Consider the following 20,473-nt stretch of genomic DNA (forward strand, 5'->3'; position numbering starts at 1 on the left):
TATAAGTTAAAAACATGGCTTGGGAAAAATATAAAATTGGGAACTGGCTATCTATATAATAGATGGCCCACGCCTATCTATTAATTTGCTGTGGAGGCTGAGGCAAGAATTACTCAAATTCGGGAGCTGCAAGCTAGTCAGTGGAGCATAGTGAAACCCCATCTTTATTTTTTCTTTTTTTAAATATTAATTTATTTATTATGTTACAATATTCTGTGTGTATGTCTGCAGGCCAGAAGAGGGTACCAGACCTCATTCCAGATGGTTGTGAGCCACCATGTGGTTGCTTGGAATTGAACTCAGGACCTTTGGAAGAGCAGGCAATGCTCTTAACCACTGAGCCATCTCTCCAGCCCGAAACCCCATCTTTAAAACAAAATTAGGGCTGGACTACAGCTCAGCAACTCTGGTCCCTCAGCATCCCTCAGGCTCTGGGGTTCAATCCCAGCACTATGCAGAAACAAAACAAAAAGGACTCACCGAACAAAGCAGTCACCCTCACGCATCCCCTCAAAACTCCTAACACAAACCCAGTTAAACAACACTCTCCCCCAAATCTGTGAAGACTGCTTTTTAAAGACTAAAAAAATTATACTTTGGAAACATGGTAGGTATGCAAGTGATGGTTAGTGGAGTTTGCACACTGAGAAAAGCCTTCCCACGATATTCGTAGGAGAGCCTGAGGTAAAAGGAGCTGGCAGGAACACGGGAAGAAGAACCAGTCTGTTCCTAAATTCACTTTCATAGATTTGAAGGTTTCTGAGTTGTAATTATTTTCAAAAGAGTAAAAAAAAATGTCAACTTACATTTAGAAAGTTCATCCCTTCAAATAAGTTAATAGTGCAGGGCCGTACAGCCCTAGGCAGGGGTTAGGGAACTCCGTGATGTGCGGCCAGGCTGCCTGGGACTCGTGGGCAATCACACACAAATGTGTGCGCCTGCCCAGTGCGGGGACCCCAGACACCCGTAGCTCTCCTGGGAAGACTTTCACTTTGCTGACTTCAGAGGTCCTTGGGTCTGATCTTACTCCAGATGGTCTCTACTCTGGAAGTCCCAAGATGATGTCCTGTTCCCATAGCAGTGTGCTGCCCCAGCCTTCATCTGGTGTCCAACCTCTGGAGTCAAACTGTAGGAGCCAGAGAGTGGTTGGAGGTCTTTGGGGGGACAGCAGGCTTCTCTCTTTTACCTTAGCCCTCATTCCCAGCGTGATTGGGCCACTGGCCTAGAGTTAGGAAAGGCTCTGTGTGTTGAGAGCACCATTCCAGGGGTCCCCTCTTGGGGTCTGCTTTCCAATCTCAAGCCTGACCTGGGTCAGACCCAGTCAGGAGTGGTGGGGAAGACAGCTGCTCTTCTGCATGACAAAGGGTGGCCCTGCTGGAGAGCCAGGGGACACAGCAACAAGTCTTGCAATCCACTATGGCTTTTCTCTTTCGCCCCTGACTGAGGTGGCCAGAATCTGCAAATAAAAGCTCTAGACTGGTGTAATGCAAACCACAGGTAAACAATGAATAATATATTAGTGTAATCTGTCCCAAATTCAGTCCTGGCTTTGTTTTGTTTTCCCAGCAGTCCCACTTGTGGTGGATTGCTCAGTTTTATTTCTCCAATACAATGCTTCAACCAATTCACAAATCCACATTCAGGTGTTCGGCCTCTGTCCTGGGGAGGGCTGAGCAGACTCTGGAGTATAGCCACCACCACCACCAACCCCTCCCCACTCCCCCCACTCCCCCCACTCCCGCCTGCAGCCACGCACATTGCATTGAGTCCATCTGGCTCTCTTTGGGTGCCTGAGCAGAAGATGGCAGAAAATAACTAGAGATATTGAAAGCACTGACTATGTGCCTCCCCCCTTTTTTTGTCTTTCAAGACAGAATTTCTCTGAGTAGCTTTGGCTGTCCTGGAACTCACTCTGTAGACCAGGGTGGCCTGCCTCTGCTCCCAGAATGCTGGGATTAACAGTGTGTGCCACCACCGCTCAGCTGTGGGCATTGATCTTTATATTGCCCCTTTTCTGAGTCATTATTCTCTTGGCTCAAAAATTGGGAGAGGGTGGACTTTCAACTCTAATTTCTATACAGCAAGGAAAGGAAAGGATGGAGCTTCTTGTTGGCCAGTCCCAGGCTTTGTAGCCAAGGGAGGTCTACCCAAAGTAGGACATGCTGGCTCCTATCAGTCCCAGAAGTCTTTTGAACACCTGGCCAGGCATACGGCGAAGCAAGTCGGTTGGAGAGCCCAGGTGTTGATTGGTATTTGGTTCTTTCCAGGGTTTGGAAGCAGCAATGAACAAGACTATAAGCACACATTCCAGACACTGGGAACAGGCACCCAGCAGAGAGTGAGCTCCAGGACCTGCCTCCCGAGCAGCCCTGGGGCTGGATTTGGGGCTTCATGTGTGCAGGGCAGGTACTCTACCACTGAACTGTTCATGCCCCCACCCTGAATGTCTTAACTGGTTAGGCACCCTTAAGTCAGTGTTGAGACATACAACTAACAGACAGTGGTGACCAGATGTTCTCAGTCCAGACAGGCCTTTGTGTCTTTTCTAGACAGCCCCTCCTCAGGGCTCAGGGGCTTGTTTCATGCTGAGCTCCCAGGAGGTCCCAGGGGTGTGACCTCTCTCCTCCTTCTTCCCCACCCCCCATCCCAGGGCCAACTATAAAGCTGGTCTGCACCAGCCCTCTGTAGACTCAAGACTCTTTCGGGACACACGCATCCACAGCTCCTTCCCTGGGCATCACCATGCGGTCCCTGTGGCTCTGCTGGGCACTCTGGGTATTGTCCCTGGTTGGCCCTGGGGCAGCTCTGACTGGAGAGCAGGTTCTGGCCAGCCTACTGCAACAGCTGCAGCTTAGCCAGCCACCGGTCTTGGACAAGGCTGATGTGGAGGGGCTCGCCATCCCCTCCCATGTGAGGGCTCAGTACGTGGCCCTGCTACAGCACAGCCATGCCAGCCGCTCCCGAGGGAAGAGGTTCAGTCAGAACTTTCGAGGTAAGCCCTCCCACGTTGTCCTTAGTCTCTAGGCAAGGCAGGCTCACAGGTCTTCCACCTGTGGTGTCAATGGGCCATGGGTTTGTGGGACTCAGAGTAGAAGCCATGGGGTCACACTCTGAGGGGTTTCTTAGAAGGAGCAGGTCCGGGAGAGCGCTGGGTCTGGGCGCTGGGGACCTGGCTGTGCACTGAAGGACCCTTGGGGATAGGAAAAGGGGGGCTAAACTTGCTGTTAAATTCAGGAGCAGAGAAGAGGAGGAGAATGGAGGAAACAGAGCCCCAGGAAAGGTCAAGGCCACATAGAACTTCCTGGGGTCACCATCTGGAATAGTGGTGGACTGTTTTGCCATGAACAGAGAACAGTGGCTGGGTAGGGGCAGCCCCGGGTAGCAGAAAGTTCGGAAGAGTGAGAGTATAAGTATCTCATTGTCAAGACAGCAAGGGCTTGCAGGGTAGCACCGCCTCTTCCCGCTGGAATCAGCTCTAGGGCACAGCCACATCCTCAGATTTATGGTACCTTGGTTTGGAGACAGAAGGATGCTGGTTCTGAACAGGCGATAGCTGTGACTGCTGAGGATAGGTGTGGCTGGCCGCTCAGGTGACCATCCGGCTATCCTAGAGCCTCCCATGTTCACAGTGACTGGTGCCATTCAGGATGCGACAGCCCTTAACATTTGCCCCAGGCTCCTGCAGTCCTGATAAAGATGTCCACAGGCTCCCGTTCCTCTTTCGTGGAGGAGGCATTGACTCTGTACTCTCCAACTATCTTCTCCTGCAACCTTCGCTGAAGAATACTGCATTGCTGCGCTCTTGAACCCCACCAGCTCCTTCATTACACAGGGGTTCAAAGCCACCACCAGGGGTGGCAGCTGATAATAAAAAAGACACAACCCCACCGATTGTTTTAGTATTCGGGGTCTCATTGCAAAATTTATAATTCTTAGGTAGGGAGAGGTACTTCTTTTTCCCCCGTGCTCATGGGCTTCCTGCACCCAGTTCTTCCTGTGGATTAGTAAGGAACCTTGGCCTTGGGTCTTGGTGCCAGTAGAGGTCCGGCTGACTTTGTCCATTAACCACAGAGGTGGCAGGCAGGTTCCTGGTGTCCGAGACCTCCACACACTTGCTAGTGTTTGGCATGGAGCAGCGGCTGCCGCCTAACAGTGAGCTGGTGCAGGCCGTGCTGCGGCTGTTCCAGGAGCCGGTCCCCACAACTGCCCTCCGGAGGCAAAAGAGGCTGTCCCCACACAGTGCCCGGGCTCGGGTCACCATTGAGTGGCTACGCTTCCGTGAAGACGGCTCTAACCGTACAGCTCTCATCGATTCCAGGTATAGGAGGTTCTCTCTCTCTCTCTCTCTCTCTCTCTCTCTCTCTCTCTCTCTCTTTCTTTCTTTCTCTCTCTGGAAGGGGAGCAGCAGAGGATGGGATGGGGACAGGACGGGACTGGAGACTCCTCTCCTAGTAGACTAGAGACAATCTTCCAGTCCCCTCGCCTGACGCACAGCTGTGTCGCAGGCTCGTGTCCATCCATGAGAGCGGCTGGAAGGCCTTCGACGTGACAGAGGCAGTGAACTTCTGGCAGCAGCTGAGTCGGCCAAGGCAGCCACTGTTGCTGCAGGTGTCGGTGCAGAGGGAGCATCTGGGTCCGGGGACGTGGAGTGCACACAAGTTGGTCCGTTTTGCTGCTCAAGGGGCACCGGGCAGCGAGGGGCGGGGTGAGCCCCAGCTGGAGCTGCACACGCTGGATCTCAAGGACTACGGGTAAGACGCTGTGGGTTAACTTGATAAGTGAAATCGAGAGACAAATGTGTAATTTGACTTAACTGTGAAATGACCAAGTTTCAGAGTGTGAGACTTTAGAAAAGTCCCTCTGACTGTTAGGAAGCCCCCAGTAAATATTTTTTAGTTATTAGTTATCCACTCCCACATAAATATCCGATTCAGTCGTTTCCTTTGCCGTAGCATTTGGGCCAGAACCCAGGGCTTCACAACAGGCCAGTGTTCTCCCAGTGAGCTATATACCCAGCCCTCCTCCTCCTCTTCTTCTTCCTCCTCTTCCTCCTCTTCCTCCTCCTCCTTCTTTTCTGAGACACGGTTTCTCTGTATAGCTCTGGCTGTCCTAGAATTAGCTCTGTAGACACCAGGCTGGTCTTGAACTCGCAGAGATCCGCTTGCCTCTGCCTCTCGAATGCTGGGATCAAAGGCCTGTGCCACTACCGTCCAACCCAGTGGAGAGCTGGATCTTAAGTCTTCCTCCCAGATGCCCGGATTCTCGCCTTCTCAACTGACTTCTGATGTCTCATTCCCACAGGGCTCAAGGCAATTGTGATCCCGAGGCACCTGTGACTGAAGACACTCGATGCTGTCGCCAAGAGATGTACCTTGACCTGCAGGGGATGGAGTGGGCAGAGAACTGGATCCTTGAACCCCCAGGGTTCCTGATTTATGAGTGTGTGGGCAGCTGCCTGCAGCTGCCTGAGTCCCTGACCATCAAGTGGCCGTTCCTGGGGCCACGGCAGTGTGTTGCCTCAGAGATGACTTCTCTGCCCATGATTGTCAGCATGAAGGAGGGAGGCAGGACCAGGCCTCAGGTGGTCAGCCTGCCCAACATGAGGGTGCAGAAGTGTAGTTGTGCCTCTGATGGGGCTCTCATACCCAGGAGGCTGGAGCCATAGGCAAAGGAAGTGGCCTCCCCAACGATGTGACTTTCATGTATATCTGAAGTGTTCTATTGTACTGAGAGACGGGGATTCTGAATCCCTGATGGGCTAATGCCCTGTCTGTGTTCTTTGCTGAACTCTCTGTATTGGAGTCCAGGCTCTTCCCCTAAATTTTACCTTTGTTATGAGGAATGTGACTCACTGGCCACTAGGGGGCCCTACCTAGCCATCTCTGTTCTAGTCACTGCACTGTATGTTAAAGCACTTAACATGTATAGTTACTGTAAGCTAAGAACAGAATTCCTAATTGCCATTGTTCCCTTAACCTGTCACTGAGCCCCAGTGACTTTGTAACTTTGTCCCTAAGACACAAGTGTATCAAACATGCTCAACCTAGGTAATATGGACTTTGCTAGATGTGAATAAAATACGTCTCGTTCTGTAACTTTCTTGTTTGTTTTGTTGTTTTTGAGACAGGAACAGAGGCAGGTGAATCTCTGAGTCCGAGGTCAGCCTGTTCTACAGAGCCAGTTCCAGGACTACACAGAAAAACCCTGTCTCAAAAAAAAATCCTTCATAACTCTAGAAGAACAGGGCTCACTCCTTTTGTCCTTTTAGACTGATACAGGGAGCCGTTTACAGCATCATCTGTAGCATGGTAGGATACCATGTTTACAGAGACTTTGAAGAAATAACTAATGCAGAATCTCAGCCCAGGGAAGGGACTTCTGAAGTCTCTCTGCCAGTATACTCAGCTGTCAGCTAAGACTTCCACACCCTCCAGCTGTGCCCTCAACCATCTCATCTTGATCCATTAAATAGGTGCAATCCCTAAGGCCCATGGCTCTGGTTTAAGGAACCAGAGATTCCATAATTGCTTTACCCACTGACTAGCACATCCCGGCTAGTCCTGGGTTTGTTTCTTAGACAGGGTCTCACGTTGGAGCTGCTTGCTTTTATTTTAGCATTATTCTTTCTTTCTTTCTTTCTTTCTCTCTCTCTCTCTCTTTCTTTCTTTCTTTCTTTTGATTTTCGAGATAGGGTTTCTCTGTAGCTTTTGGTTCCAGTCCTGGAACTAGCTCTTGTAGACCAGGCTGGCCTCGAACTCACAGGGATCCGCCTGCCTCTGCCTCCCGAGTGCTGGGATTAAAGGCGTGCACCACCACCGCCTGGCAGCATTATTCTTTCTTTGAGACAAAGTGTCATGTAGCTTAGGATGGCCTCCAACTCCATATGTAGTTAAAGATGACCTTAAATATTTTTAAAATTAAATTGTGTGTGTGTGTGTGTGTATGGAGAGAGAGAGCCAGTTAGCATGTGCTGTAGAAGTCAGAGGGCAAACTTTTGGGAGCCGGTTTCTTCCTTCAATAGTGGGTTTTGAGCCGGGCTATGGTGGCGCACACCTTTAATCCCAGCACTCGGGAGGCAGAGGCAGGCAGATCTCTGTGAGCTCGAGGCCAGCCTGGTCTACAGAGCCAGTTCCAGGACAGGCTTCAAAGCCACAGAGAAACCCTGTCTCGACCCCCTCCCCCCCAAAAAATAAATAAAATAAAAATAAAAAAAAAACAACAGTGGTTTTTGAGCCGGGCGGTGGTGGTGCATGCCTTTAATCCCAGCACTCGGGAGGCAGAGGCAGGCAGATCTCTGTGAGTTTGAGGCCAGCCTGGTCTACAAGAGCTAGTTCCAGGGCAGAAACCAAAAGCTAAGGAGAAACCCTGTCTCGAAAATTAAAACAAAAAACAAAAACAGAAAAACAGTGGTTGGGGGGGGGTCAGGCTTTCATGTCAAGCACTTTCATCCCCTGAGCCATCACTGGCCTGGTCCTTGAGTGTTGTGATTACAGGCTTGTACACCATGTTTGACTTCTGTGGTTCTAGGGATCAAACACAGGGCTTCGTGCACACTACCCAAGCACTCTGACAGCTTGAGCTACATCTCCAGCCCCTTGTTCATCGCTTTCGGTCTGTTTTGTCAACTGGCACCCTGAGCATCACACCACTGCCTTCTCTGGACTTTGAGACAGCTGTCACCTACTGAAGAGCAGCCATAGAAAGCCTTTCTGCCGTTATCAGGGGTCCTAACGTGTTCTTTTCTTTGGTAGTGGTGCCACCATCCTAATAGGACTGGGGCTAGACCCCAGGAGCCAGGTCAGGCAGGTGCCAGCATCATCAACAAAGGCAGGAAGTGAGGACTAAAGATGTGTGGAGCAGGGAGAATGGACAGAACCAATCTGAGGAGCCAGAGGAATGACCGGGGGACCATGATAACCAGGGATCTAGGGAAGCCAGATAGCTGTGGGGTCTTTAACGAAGGCAGTAGCAGAGCTGGGGCGTGGCCAAGCAGAGCTAAGGGAAGATAAGGACAGAGGAAAGTTCTGAGAAATAACTGTTAGCTAGGCGCTTGAGGGAGAGAGGATGGAAGTCAGAGAGAGGAGAGCGGAGAGAGGAAAGACACCCTGTTTCAGATAGCCACCAGCTAGAATCAGGGACAGGAAAACTGCCAGGATATTTTTGTCTTTACAGTAGAAGATGAAAGCCCAGGCATGGAAGCGAGGTCAGAGAAGGGGCAAAGCTGTGCCTTGGGGAACGAGGAGCAGTTCCGGCATGAAGTTGGTTAGTGCTGGCAAGGACCCTAAAGCAAGCTTTGGTTCCATTTTTTTCCTTGTGGAAACAGGCCTGCAAGTAGGTAGTTTGCAGCAGTGGCCCGGCCACAGTCCTTATTCCATTCCCCAGCACATCCAGCGACGATCCTGCCCTGGGTGAGGGGGCAAGGCAGGTGCAGAGGCCGCTGGTTCGCTGGAAACCTCCAAGTCCCATCCAGAACACACAGCGTGTTTGGCCGCAGTTGGCAACGTTGGTGGCCCGGGCCGGAACAGTAACCATGTGGTCCTAGGAACTCTAGAAATGCTGTATTTTATTTATTTAGGGCAGGACGTAGCTTTGGAACTTTCAAGGTCCTGGCTCCTTACCGCGGCGGTCCTCTCTGTGGCTACAGATGACTGGTGCAGGGTAGGTCTACTGTGCCCCGGTGCTCCCCCGCACTGCGTCCCAACTGGGCCAGCTTATGAAGTTCCTGGGGACATTCAACCCCACACAGAGCCGATCACGAACGTTTGCAGATGCTTTCCAGCGCCGACCATCCTAGACTTGGCCCAGTGTCCTCTCAATGGGGATGTGTTGGGGCAAAGGAAAGGCAGCCCCGAGACGTCCTCTCCAGGCCTTGTGCGCTTTATATGGTCTGATCCCGACCGTAGACTTCGGTGAGGACGGCCACGCGTGGACCAGGGTTAGAGAACCACATACAGGCTCACTGTCCGGCGCACAGTCTTCGCGGTCCAGCTGGCGCCGGCGCTGGCGAACAGTCCAAATTAAGGAAGGCGTGGACGCAGTTCTGCGCATGTGCAAGAGGCGCCGGAGTTTCACTTTGCAACTTTTAAGTGGTGGGGACGCTGCCCCGCCCCTCCAGGTGCGGCCAGACCACTCCTACCCCCCTCCTCCCCGGCGCGCGCGCCGCGCCACCGCCACCGCAGGTAAAGTGGGAAGGGGAGCCGAGCGGGGGCGGGGGTGGCAGGTCGCTCCCCGCCGCTTCCAGGATGTGCCGGCGGGGGTCTACACGGGGCAGTACGCCCCGGGTCGCCTGCCCTGGTAGCTGTCGGGGTAGCAGTAGCCGGGTAGGTGGCTAGACAGTGCCAATCAAACCCTGCGCCGCTGGGACTTCCTGACAGCCCTTGACTGCGTGGCTGACTTCCCTCCCTGTTCCTCCGCGGGCTTTGGAGCTTGTTTGCGGGGTCCGATCTCCCGGTCTAACTCGGCGGGCAACCTCGGAGCCCTCTCTAATTCCTTACAAGGCTAGATCCGGCTAAAGCGGGCTTTGTACCATCCTGGTGACCACTCCTGCCTTGGTAGCATCGGGTGGAGGAAACCTGGGGACTTGGGGAAGGCCGGGGGAGGCGCGAGGGGGGGGTGAGCTGCGACGGTAAAGAAACCACATCCGAAAACTTATCCTGGGACCTGATCAGCCTGGCTACTTGAGACCTCGGGTAGGGTGGAGTTTTAGTCCCAGGCAGGGACCAACAGTTGTAGGGACTTTTGCAAAAGGGAACACATTTTCTGTCCTGAAGCTCTAGTTGGTTCGCAGAGCCAGCCCCGTGGAGGGTTTTTTTTTTTTTTTTTTTTTTTTTTTTTTTTGGGTGGAGATGAGATGGTGGAATACTGAGCATTCCGTGTATGAGTATACTCATTGAATGTGGGATGCTGACTATTGCTAAGGGTGTGCACCTAGGCAAGGCTACTGAGGCCACAGTGACTAGTTACTTTTTTTGGTTCAAGACCGCCCCCTGCCCCTCTCTCTTAGCGATGTTTTTGGAGCACAGGTCTGCTGCACATTCAGAGCACGCTTAGCTCTGAGCCGCGTGTTCCTAGCCCTTGGGGCTAATTTGGCTTCTTCCTCACCCCGAGAGCCTTCTGAGCTTGGTCTGGCTGCCCCTCGATGGGTGCGCTCCCCCCTGCCCTCTCAGAGCACGTTCCTTTGAGAAGGCGAAAAAGGGCTGGCTCATTGAGAGCTTAGGGAATGTTCTGCGGCAGCCTCTGGCTTTTCACGCAGATGGTGGGTGGGAACAAGTTGCCCCTGGCTGGAAGAGATGAGGGTCTGAGACTGTGGGTCTTAAAGGTTCCTCCTCTTTTCATTTCCCAAGTCTTCCATGTTTGCTCTGCTGCGTTTGATTTCCCTTGGGGGATGCTGGGGTAAGGTGGCGCTTGGTGTCTGCCTGAGGAGGTGGGTCTGACCTCTTGCCCAGGCCACCCTCCCTGCTGGCTGAGCTCTCAGGGTTTTCCTTTTGTCTGGTTTTCCAGTCTGACTTTCCTTAAGTCGGAGTATTACTGCCTGGCTCTTTCGATGGCCTCGAGCTCGCAGAGAACCACCTGCTTCTGCCTCCTGAACTCTGGGATTAAATGGGAGTACCACCACACCCGCCTCCCTTAGTTTTTACCAAACTTTGTAAATTGTCCTGGGAAATGTGCTTGGCAAGAGAAAAATGACTTAGGAGTGTGACTGAGCTGTTGGGGAAGGGGAGCCAGAGGAACCTTCCTGGGGTCAAGGCCTCTGTTTCTCCAAGCCCCTGAAACAGTGATTTCGGAGAGCCCCTCCTCTCACCCCAGCTCCACCTCAGCTCCTCCCTTCCCTGGGACAATGTCCCTTTGTGAGCGTTTATGAGGATGTTTTCCCCTTTCTCTTTCCAAGCCCTCCTTGTTTGCTTTGTGGCCAGTTCCCTTTCCCCAGTTCTAGCCTTAGGGGACCTTGGGGTGCTGCAGAAGCCCTCTGGGTCTGTATGAGGCTTTGGCCACCTCTAGCCCACAGCCACTGTGCTTCTGTGGAAGAGAAACCCTCCTGATTTTAGCAGGACTTGATCCACGGGACAAGAAGCAGGAAGCTGGCGGGGCTGTGTGAAGAGAGAGGAACGGGGCACACAGAAGAGCACCGCCAGCTGGTGGAGGTCTGGGAGTTTAGGTGAAGAGCCAGGTAGGAGGAGACCCACTGAGCAAAGCCAGGAAATGGCCTGTGGGATGAGAGACATCCAGGCAGGTCAGAGAGTAGGAGCAGGGTGCTGTAGTACCGCTGTTCTGATTCCTAAACTGGAGGAGGGTCACCCCTGTGACTTACGTGACACTGGGGGACCTGGGTTTGCTATAGGATAGTTTGTGAGGGTTGGTGTTGCAGGGGCAGGTCAAAGTGGACAACTTAGCAGGAAATGAGGAAGCAAGAGCCTGACTCACTGAAACTAGGGAACTGTGGGGGGGCTGGTTCAACTGAGGACTTCTCTCCACAGTCCTTCCTCTCTACAGTGTCTGGTAAGCGTGATGAATGGAAGGCGTTGCACCGCCAGACAGGGATGTTTCAAAGTACTGATGTCCTGGTCACTTTTTTCTTCTTTGAAACAGCCTTATGTGGAGATTTCTATTAGTGCCAGGGGCACCGGAAGCCTCAGGAGGTGTCAGCACTGAGCCTGGAGCCAAGTCTGTTTGGTTCAGCTTTCTGTAGCCAAGGCTGGTCTTAAAATCCCGATCCTCCTATTTCCTCCTTGAGTGCTGGGGTTGCAGGCCTTCCGAGACCATTCCTTATTTCCTGGGTGAGGTTTAAACGAGACAAAGCAGCTTCAAGGTGGAGGTGACATTCATGACTGTTCACAGCCACTAACCAATGGCTATAGCACCATACACAACTTCTTCCTCCAGCCACTGCAAGTTCCTTATAGGACGTGAAAGTGATCCATTAGGCCTGTCTCCCTCCCATCCTTCCCTCACTTCCTGTCAGGCACATTGCGAGTGTGTGTGTGTGTGTTCCCCAGCATAACAGTCCCAGGAGCCAGAATTGGAATTGAACCCCTACCCCCATACCCTCCCCTCATTTGCTATCAACCTCATTGCACTGTGCGAGTGTGTGTAAGAGAGTTTTGTGTGTGTGTGTTCCCCGGCACAGCAGTGTCAGGAGTCAGAATTGGATACTTTACTAGTACTTTAGGTAGTTCAGACATCTGCTTCAGTTCCCCACATCCCCACCCCGTTTTTTGTCCCTAATACTTGGGTTTGGTCTCTGTAGCAGGTAGAAGAAGTGGACTTTGAGGAAGTCCTCTAGGGACCATAACTTCAGCAGATTTGGGGAGGCGGGCGCCTAAGGAGGAAGGTGTTTTCTTATGATTCTCCACTCATAAATTATGTGTAGAGTAGGCCAGAATGTAGGCATCAAAGTCCCCAGTCTCCAGTGCCAGGGGACAGACTCTAGAGAGTTCTATTAGATTTGCCAGGAATTCCAGGGGTGCCATAGCCTGCAGCTGTGTCTGCTTGAAACACTGAGCCTTCTGTTGGGGGGGGGGTGTGGACGGAAGAGGGCGGAGCTAGGGACCTGCTTTGCCCTGAGCCTCGCCTAGGAGAGGGCCTAGGCCTCTCCTCTCTGGCTATGCCTCCCGCTTTTGCCTCTCTTGGGGAAGCACCATGTGAACAGTGAAGAGTCAAGTTTTTTTGTTGTAGTTTTGTTTTTTGTTTTTTGAGACAGGGTTTCTCTCTGTAGCTTTGGAACCTGCCTTGGTACTTGCTCTGTAGACCAGATTGGCCTCAAACTCACAGAGATCTACCTGCTTCTGCCTCTCAAGTGCTGGGATTAAAGGCATGCACCACTACCACTAAGTGAAGAGTCAGGTTTTAAGGCTCAATCCTGCTGCATCCAGCTTCTTGGTTTGGGGGACAAGTAGTCATAAAGTTTCAAAACTTGGGTTCCAAGTACAACCAGTCTTGGAGATTCCAGCTCTGACATTCTGAGGATAGATAGTTGGAGAGGGCTCTTGTCCTTGGCTCAGAAGAACCAGCAGTGTTCTTGGCTGTTCCTGTTCTTACCTACTGGTGTCTGAGGTTTCCTCTTTCCAGCCTTTGTGGCCCTCTCTCCTTCTCCTGCCTGTTTCTGTATACCCTGAGGACTCTTTTTTTTTTGTTTTGTTTTTTGAATTTTTCGAGACAGGGTTTCTCCGTAGCTTTTGATTCCTGTCCTGGAACTAGCTCTTGTAGACCAGGCTGGCCTTGAACTCACAGAGATCCGCCTGCCTCTGCCTCCGGAGTGCTGGGATTAAAGGCGTGCGCCGCCACCACCGCCCGGCTCCCTGAGGACTCTTGAAGGAGTTATTTTCCCAGAAGCACTTGAGGCTAGAGGAACTTCAGCACCTCCTCAGCCACAGCAGTGGCTACCTCTGACCACCCCATCCCTTTACCTCATTTACCCCTTCTCAGGGCATCTGTTCATTGTGTACCCAGGTGGGTCATGTAGTCTGATCATCTGGGCCATTCCCAGTCTCTGTGAACCCTACCCAGCACAGAGATGCGGTGCTCGGCTTTCCTGACTCTGTGCTGAGGGTCTCGGGTGCTCCACCTGCATGGCGGAGGGAGGAGGGCCGATGACATACACTTACCTTTGTCTGTGGCAGCCCTGGCTGGGGAAACGGAAAGTTCCCACCCTGATATTATACTTCTTGTTCCCTAGGGAGAGAAGGCAGGATGACCAGCTCCCCATTCCTGGATCCCTGGCCATCCAAGGAGGTGTCCATCAGCGAGCGCCTGGGCCTTGGGGACCATCCCAATGACTCCTACTGCTACAGCTCAGCCAAAAACAGTACTGTGCTTCAGGGGGTCACCTTCGGAGGCATTCCCACTGTCCTGCTCATAGATGTCATCTGCTTTCTGGTAAGGTCCTCTCTCAGTTTAACCTCTTACTCTCTAGGACTGTCTAGTAACCGCACGTGAGGTAGATCCACATACCCGTGTGTACTCTGTGACCCTGGGCATGTGGTAGAGAGACCCTGAGGTCTGGAACCAATGTAATGATTCCTTCCTCGGAGGACGTGGGCCTCTTGTGGCAGTGTGATCATGATCCTGATTGCAGAGCCACCTGCCAGGCCTGTCTTGTCTTACTGGCCCTCAGCGTGGGTGGCATGAGAGATGTGAGGGCTGTTGAAGGCCAGAAATAGAGCTGACCTTAGGGGGTACGTGTCCCTTTCTTTAATGTCCACTTTATGTTTGCAAAGATTCCTCCAATTGAAACAGGCGCGTTATTATCTTTGTAATGGCTCAACAGTGGTTGGGGTGTGTGTGTGTTTTAGGGATGGACCCCAGGGCATGTGCATACCCTGCAGGTACTTTCCTACTGAGCCACATCCCAGCCCAGTTAGTTTAGATTTATTGGGATTAACATGCACTGTTTTTTTTTCATTAAGACCCCCCAGAGCCGTGCCTTCCTCGACTCTAGCATCTAGGAGCAGAGAATGGGATAGATGGGAGGGTGGAGTTCATATCTTAGGTCTGCCCAGGACTGGTGGCTAAGCTGAGTAGGAAAGCTAGAAAGGGAGGGGAGGCAGTCAGAGGACTCCAGTCCCTGCCTGGCAGGGGCAGAGGGTCACACCCAGGTCTCCTGACCCTACTCTTGACCGCAGAAGGTTTCTAGAGCAGAGGTCTATATTGTTGCCCTTAAAATTCGCTACATTGTTGCTCATCAGGTCTGATACAGGAAACTGCTTGTTCTCACCTTGACTTTCACCAAAAAGGGAATCTCTACTATCACCAAACGTTCTCGGGCCATCCTACTGGCAGGAGAAAAACAGTTCTCCATGCTGTGGGACTTGGCCAAGAGGGTGGAGCAGGCAAGGTGTGGCAGTATACTGAAAGGGGGTGGGGTCAATGCCCTCAGGATGGAGAGAGCTAGGCGAAGGTGAAGGCCTGAAGAGCGCTGTGGAGAGCCCAGGTGGGCTGGGTAGCTGCTTAGGAAGAAAGTCACTTTCATGTAGACTGTGCCGATAGCGGTGATTTTCTTTTTCATAAGGGACAAGGTCTCACTATGTTGCTGAAGCTGATCTCTGAACTCCTGGCCTCAAGCAATCCTCCTGCCTTAGCTACTCAAATGGGTGGGATGACATGCTTATTACAACCACAATGAATGTTTTTTTTTTCGAGATGGGGTTTCTCTGTGTAGCCCTGGCTGTCCTGGAACTCACTGTGTAGACCAGACTGGCTTCACATGCAGAGATCTACCTGCCTCTGTCTGGGATTAAAGGCATGCATCACCACTGCCTGTCTAGGAGTGTAGATTTTTATTGCAGGAACTTATAGGGTCAAGCGGGGGCCATATGCAAGCCAGAGGGTCCTAGAAGACCTAGGTGCGGGAACATGTCCACACTGTGTGCGCAGAGGCAAGGGAGCAATGGCAGAGAGAGGGTGAGCACATGCTGAGGGGCTTGTGTTTGTCCTACAGGTGACTCATCTGCCTTTGAAAATACGTCATCCGCTCTGGACTTACCTTAAGAAAACCTCACAGAAACTCAGGGCTTATGGATTTCCCTTAAGGGAACAACATTGACCTTTAAAACCCCAGTTTCTAGTCAGGGCCTCTCTCAATAACCTAGTATGACCTAGTACTGACCTGGAACGTCTAAGGCGCCAGGTTCTGTCCCAGCACTAAATAAACACATACATAAATAAATCCAGCTTTTGACCAGAGCAGGCAAGCCTGTGCTATTCCGGGTGCTTCTTTCCCCATCTCTAAATCTCAAAGGCGCCTGTGTAGTTGGGGGAGAGCTGGCCAAGGTGGAAGTAAAGGGCCTGGGGAGCCAGGTAAGCATCCCAGACATCTAGAGCCAATAGGAGAGAGCGGCCTCACTCTCCTCATGGGGCTGCTGGTGTCACACAGGCCTGCTCACCTCTCCCTGCTCTCTGGGGTTGGGCCAGCCTAGAGTGCCAGGGCGTGACAGGACTCACGGGGTGCTCTTGCTGTGTGTCTGCAAACTTGCCTTTAGAAGAAACAAATGCAAAGAATCTGACTTAAAATAAAATATAATTAAGAAAAATCAAGCCAGGTGCATCCCCTTAGTGCCAGCTACCACTGGCTGAGGCTGGGGGACCACTTGAACCTAGGGGTTAGAGGCAAGCCTGGGCAATCTAGTGAGGGCTTGTCTCTAAGAACGCGGTTTGGGTGAAGTAAAGGGGAGAGCGGTTTTTCAATCAGGTGAGGTCAGACCTCATCTTCTGATTGGGGTCGGCTGCAGCTGATGTACTTGAGTAGGAAGATGTCACTCAAGCCTGTGGCAGTGTGACAACCTTGGTGACTTGGCACAGGTGGTGGAGGTTGTTGAATGAGTGGAGGGAGGTGTCAGGCTGCTAAACTGTGGGTTATTTCTGGGCCAGATGGGTTCTTCTAGCCTGCTGAGTCTGGCCGTCCCCAGAGCCTGGCCAGTGTTCTTTAACTTGGTGTTTTTTTCCCCCCCATTTAGTTTTTAGTACTGGTGTTTTCCTTCATAAGGAGAAGATTCTGGGATTATGGCCGCATAGCCCTGGTATCAGAAGCAGGCAGGTAAACAAAACAAAGCATTTCACCGAGAATGTGAGCACGTCTACACACCTCTGAGTGTGAGTGCTGTGTATGAATATGTGTGCTTTGTGCATGTATGTGTGTATGTAAGTGCATGTTTGCTTACATGTGTGTACATGTATATGTCTATTCATATATGTATGTGTGTATGTTGATATATGTGTGTTTCTGGGATGGGCTGGAGTCAGAAGCTCTAGCTTCCTTTCTGCTGGTCACCAAAGACCCCTTAGAGGCCTCCCTTCTTAGAGTGTGCTCAGGGAAACTAATGTTGGGGATCCCCTCTCTCCCCGGGCTCTGGTTTCCGGCTGTGGAGGATCATCATTACTTTTAGGATTTTTGTCACCAGGGAAGGCGGATAACATTTCCTTCTTCACCTTGGACGCAGCTCTCTGAGAACGTCATGTCTGAAGTTAATTCTTGCTCTGCAGCTCAGCGATCAAGAAGGAAGGCAGGTGTGGGGAAGCGGCCCACCTTCCTTCTGGTCAGGGATCACGGTGGACAAGCCTGCTAACCAAACACAGGCTCCCTGGCTAGACCTCAGGCCTTCCCAGTTCTTCTTTGGGTGGGGAGAGCTCTGTGCATTTTACTAAAGGTGAAGATGAATCCTAGAACTGGATTTTCCTGTTTGGTCTGGTTGCTTGAGCCTCTGGAAGGGGTGTCGGCTGAGGCAGCAAGAAGGGAACAGGAGATGGCCCCACTTTCATGTCTATCCTGGTGGCCCCCACTTATATGTCTATTCCTGGGGCCGCACTTTCATGTCTATCTCGGAGGCCCCACTTTTGTGTCTATCCCGGTGGCCCCCACTTTTGTGTCTATCCCGGTGGCCCCCACTTTCGCGTCTATCCTGGTGGCCCATTGCTTCAGCTTTTGAAACGTTGCAGAGGTGGAGTGATGAAGGATGGCACATTTAGAGAGAGGCTTCCTTTCCCCCCAAAAGATCCCTTCAACTGTTCCACTCAGCTTGGGCCTGAGCATGAAGATCCCACCTCAGGACACAGCAGCGGCCGGCCATGGGAGCTATCTTCTGTGGGAATGGTTTACTTTCTGACTCTTGAGGACGCGTCTTTCCAGACAAGGCTATTTTGTTCTTCTCTTCCCTCCATGTCACAGAACTGGGGAGGGGGTATCTCATTCTCAGACAAGGGGTCTCGGAGGACACTTTGAGACAAATATGTTTGGATCTGAAATGCCGCAAGAGGTAGTTTTCTTAATGAACCATTAAGAAGGAAACAATGGTGCCAATTAAGCTATAACTGATAATCTCATGTTGGGCACTCTAAGGTTAGACAGCAGGATACTGGACATGTATATTCAACCTTTTTGAATTTTAGAATTATTTATCTTTTTTTCCCCTTTTGTGTCTCCAGTGAGGCCAGATTCCAGAGGCTGTCATCTTCTTCCTCAGGGCAAGAAGACTTTGAAAATGAACTGGTTGGTATCCAAGGGATGGTTGTTTCTGTGGCCTGAAGGGCAGAGGGTACACGTAGCCTGGCGGTAATGATTGATGGAGGACTGGACAGTAGTTCTGGTTCAGTGACTAACAGCAGCACTGCGGTCTATGGGCGTGGTCCACACTGGAGGGAGCTGCCCTCCTTATGCACAGAAACGCAGGGACTCGGAAAAAGCTGGAAGGAGCCAGTGTTTAAGTGATCCCTCACCGCAAGGCTCCATTCACTGCAGGCAGAAAGGGCTGTGGATCCCCAGGGCTTTGCCAGCAACTTGACTGTGACCCATGAGTTGCTCCTCTCTCACACTTATGGTTCTGTGTAAGAGTTAATTATTGACTCAGCTGCTAGATGCTGAGCCAATGTGGGCAGGAACCCGGCCTCATACAGCCTTGTCCCCCAGCACTAGGTATCTGGGAAGTACTTAGTCATTGTTGAATGAGCAGATATTTGTCCTTCCCAGCAGGCAGCCACCTAGCTATGAGTAGTAGGACACAAGAGATCACAGAACCTACACACACTTCTTCCCTCTCCAGGGCCTGTTCTGGGGTACTTTCCAATTCTCTAGACTTGTTCCTGTTCTCCCCCCCCCACACTCTTTTTGCCATTTGGAAATAATTTTACAGAAGTTCACATTATTTTTCCTGGCTCTTGATTGAAGCTTTGTGATTTGATCCTGAAGCTTATATAATGCCACTGATTTTGACAAAACTTAAAAGGTTTTTAGCAAGGTTGTGTCTTTTTTTTTTTTTAAAGTTCCACCCTCCCCATGGGGTTGTGACTTGCAAAGGATGAGAGCCTGAGGAAGTAATTGATTAAATGTGTGAAGGAAAACCCTGTTTTACCTAGCAGGACGTGGGATGGTTATTTAATCTCAAAGATGGGATCGTATCTGCTTCCCAAAGACATAGGTGTTGGATGCTAATGCCTGTTCTCTGTCTCTAGGGATGCTGCCCTTGGCTGACTGCCATCTTCCGCCTGCAGTGAGTAAGACGGGGGTATCTGCCAGGGCACGTGACTGTGTGTGGGTGTTCGATTATTCAGGAGGATGTAGCTGAGATGTTTGATCCTGTGATGGTGTCTTGCATACTTTTCCAGCTCAGGACCCCAACAGGGTATCAGGGCTAGAACAGAAGTGGGTGGGAAGCCCCTGTAGTCAGGGTACAAGGGAGAAGGAGGTCTTCCAGGCACACAGCCTTACTGGTACTCAGGGATCCCCACATTGCAGATGGATTTCAAAGGTTCTTGAAACTTAAACTTTATTTAAAAAATATTTCATGTTGGAGAGATGGCTCAGGGGTTAAGATCACTGGCTGCTCTTCCAGAGAACCTGCGTTCAATTCCCAGCACCCACATGGCAGCTCATGGAGTCTGTGACTCCAGTTCCAGGGAATATGGTATCCTCACACAGGCTTCTCTGCCTGACCTTGGGTGCAACTCCCATCAAGCTCCACCATTTACAACAGGGTCTCTCACATATTAGTTCATGAGAATTGGCCTCCTCTGTGGATTTTTATCGTCTTTCACCAGTTCTAAGATGGCCTTTTTCCCGTATTTCCACTTATCAGAAAGGAGGAGCTGCAACTGTAGTTGTGGTTGCTCAGCTGCCAGCACTGTCTTGTTTGTAGTGTGACACATAATGACGTGTCTAACAGGGATGACCATGTAGACTTTGGAGTGACAGCAACAAGTGGCAGAGCCAAGACTCCTGCAGTCCTGATAGCTGGCTCCTTCTAGCACAGGAAAAGTGACCAACCAGGCCTTTATCACCGAGTATTTCTTAGATTTCTGTCCTTAATTCCCACGTTTTGGAAGGAGAGAGAGAGAGAGACAGAATTTTGAACTAAATAAGGTGGCTGTATGGATACGGGATTGATCCCAGAGCTTCATGCATAGTAGGCAAGTGTTCTACTTCTGAGTTAGATCCCTAGCCTTTAGCAAATATATTTATTTCCCCATTAACTCACTCCAACACATATAAGCCTGTCTAGTAGAGTTCCTTTCCCGATCCAGTCACTGTTAAATAATTAGAATAATTTCTTCCTAAAGTAAACCAAAACAAAACTTTAGTTAGCTTGCGTAATATTATAAAAGAAAAAGATAACGGGCCTGGCGGTGGTGGCACACGCCTTTAATCCCAGCACTCGGGAGGCCAGCCTGGTCTATAAGAACTAGTTCCAGGACAGCCAGTGCTGTTACACAGAGAAACCCTGTCTCAAAAAAAAGAAAAAAAAAGATATCATAGAATGAAACATGTTGGTTTGCCTCAGTTTTCCCACCTGTTGAGTGGGGTTCTGTGGGAGTTGTAGCTGAGGTTGTGGGCAGGAGACAGAGTTATTGGGAGAAGCCAGAGAACTTGTTGAAGCAAGAGGAACCAAGTGGGTGTGTGGGTGGCTTGCTTAGAAGTGCAAAGGTGTTAATTGCAGAGCTCACCCTGGAGTGAAACACTGAGCGAGCCTGAGACCCACTCACCCCTGAGCAC

The 20,473-nt window shown here is 51.1% G+C and overlaps 2 protein-coding genes across 7 annotated transcripts in view; both read left to right on the forward strand.

The window, feature by feature from the left end:
- Positions 1 to 2,742: 2,742 nt before the first annotated feature.
- LOC142858406 (left-right determination factor 1) lies at positions 2,743 to 5,665 on the forward strand. 2 transcript variants are annotated; one of them, XM_075987589.1, is made up of 5 exons: positions 2,743 to 2,992; positions 4,072 to 4,114; positions 4,217 to 4,318; positions 4,506 to 4,751; positions 5,302 to 5,665. In XM_075987589.1, the coding sequence occupies exons 1-5, from the start codon at positions 2,743 to 2,745 to the stop codon at positions 5,663 to 5,665; spliced, it is 1,005 nt and encodes a 334-aa protein (XP_075843704.1). The 2 variants fall into 2 exon arrangements, with proteins under 2 accessions (XP_075843704.1, XP_075843703.1); XM_075987588.1 differs by having other exon boundaries at positions 4,072 to 4,318.
- Positions 5,666 to 8,771: 3,106 nt separating this feature from the next.
- The window catches only part of Tmem63a (transmembrane protein 63A), a 38,308-nt gene continuing 26,606 nt past the window's right edge, over positions 8,772 to 20,473 (forward strand). The window contains exons 1-6 of one of the 5 annotated variants that reach the window (XM_075989327.1): positions 10,906 to 11,167; positions 11,587 to 11,774; positions 13,673 to 13,872; positions 16,449 to 16,528; positions 17,914 to 17,977; positions 18,937 to 18,974. In XM_075989327.1, coding sequence (XP_075845442.1) covers positions 13,687 to 13,872; positions 16,449 to 16,528; positions 17,914 to 17,977; positions 18,937 to 18,974 — 368 coding nt within the window. In that variant the 5' untranslated portion in view covers positions 10,906 to 11,167; positions 11,587 to 11,774; positions 13,673 to 13,686. Of the gene's footprint in view, positions 9,180 to 9,409; positions 9,552 to 10,897; positions 11,497 to 11,586; positions 11,775 to 13,672; positions 13,873 to 16,448; positions 16,533 to 17,913; positions 17,978 to 18,936; positions 18,975 to 20,473 lie in introns of those variants that run through there. The other 4 variants (XM_075989325.1, XM_075989328.1, XM_075989326.1 and 1 more) reach the window with 4 other exon arrangements.

This window comes from Microtus pennsylvanicus, chromosome 10 (genome assembly GCF_037038515.1).
Source record: "Microtus pennsylvanicus isolate mMicPen1 chromosome 10, mMicPen1.hap1, whole genome shotgun sequence".
Taxonomy (NCBI): Eukaryota; Metazoa; Chordata; class Mammalia; order Rodentia; family Cricetidae; genus Microtus; species Microtus pennsylvanicus.

What these genes read in the sequence shown, in the direction of transcription:
- LOC142858406 (XM_075987588.1), top strand. Translation starts at nt 2,743, where the DNA reads ATGCGGTCCCTGTGGCTCTGCTGGGCACTCTGGGTATTGTCCCTGGTT. An exon ending in GTTCAGTCAGAACTTTCGAG is followed by an intron (nt 2,993 to 4,071) that starts GTAAGCCCTCCC and finishes CATTAACCACAG; the next exon opens with AGGTGGCAGGCAGGTTCCTG. An exon ending in ACAGCTCTCATCGATTCCAG is followed by an intron (nt 4,319 to 4,505) that starts GTATAGGAGGTT and finishes GCTGTGTCGCAG; the next exon opens with GCTCGTGTCCATCCATGAGA.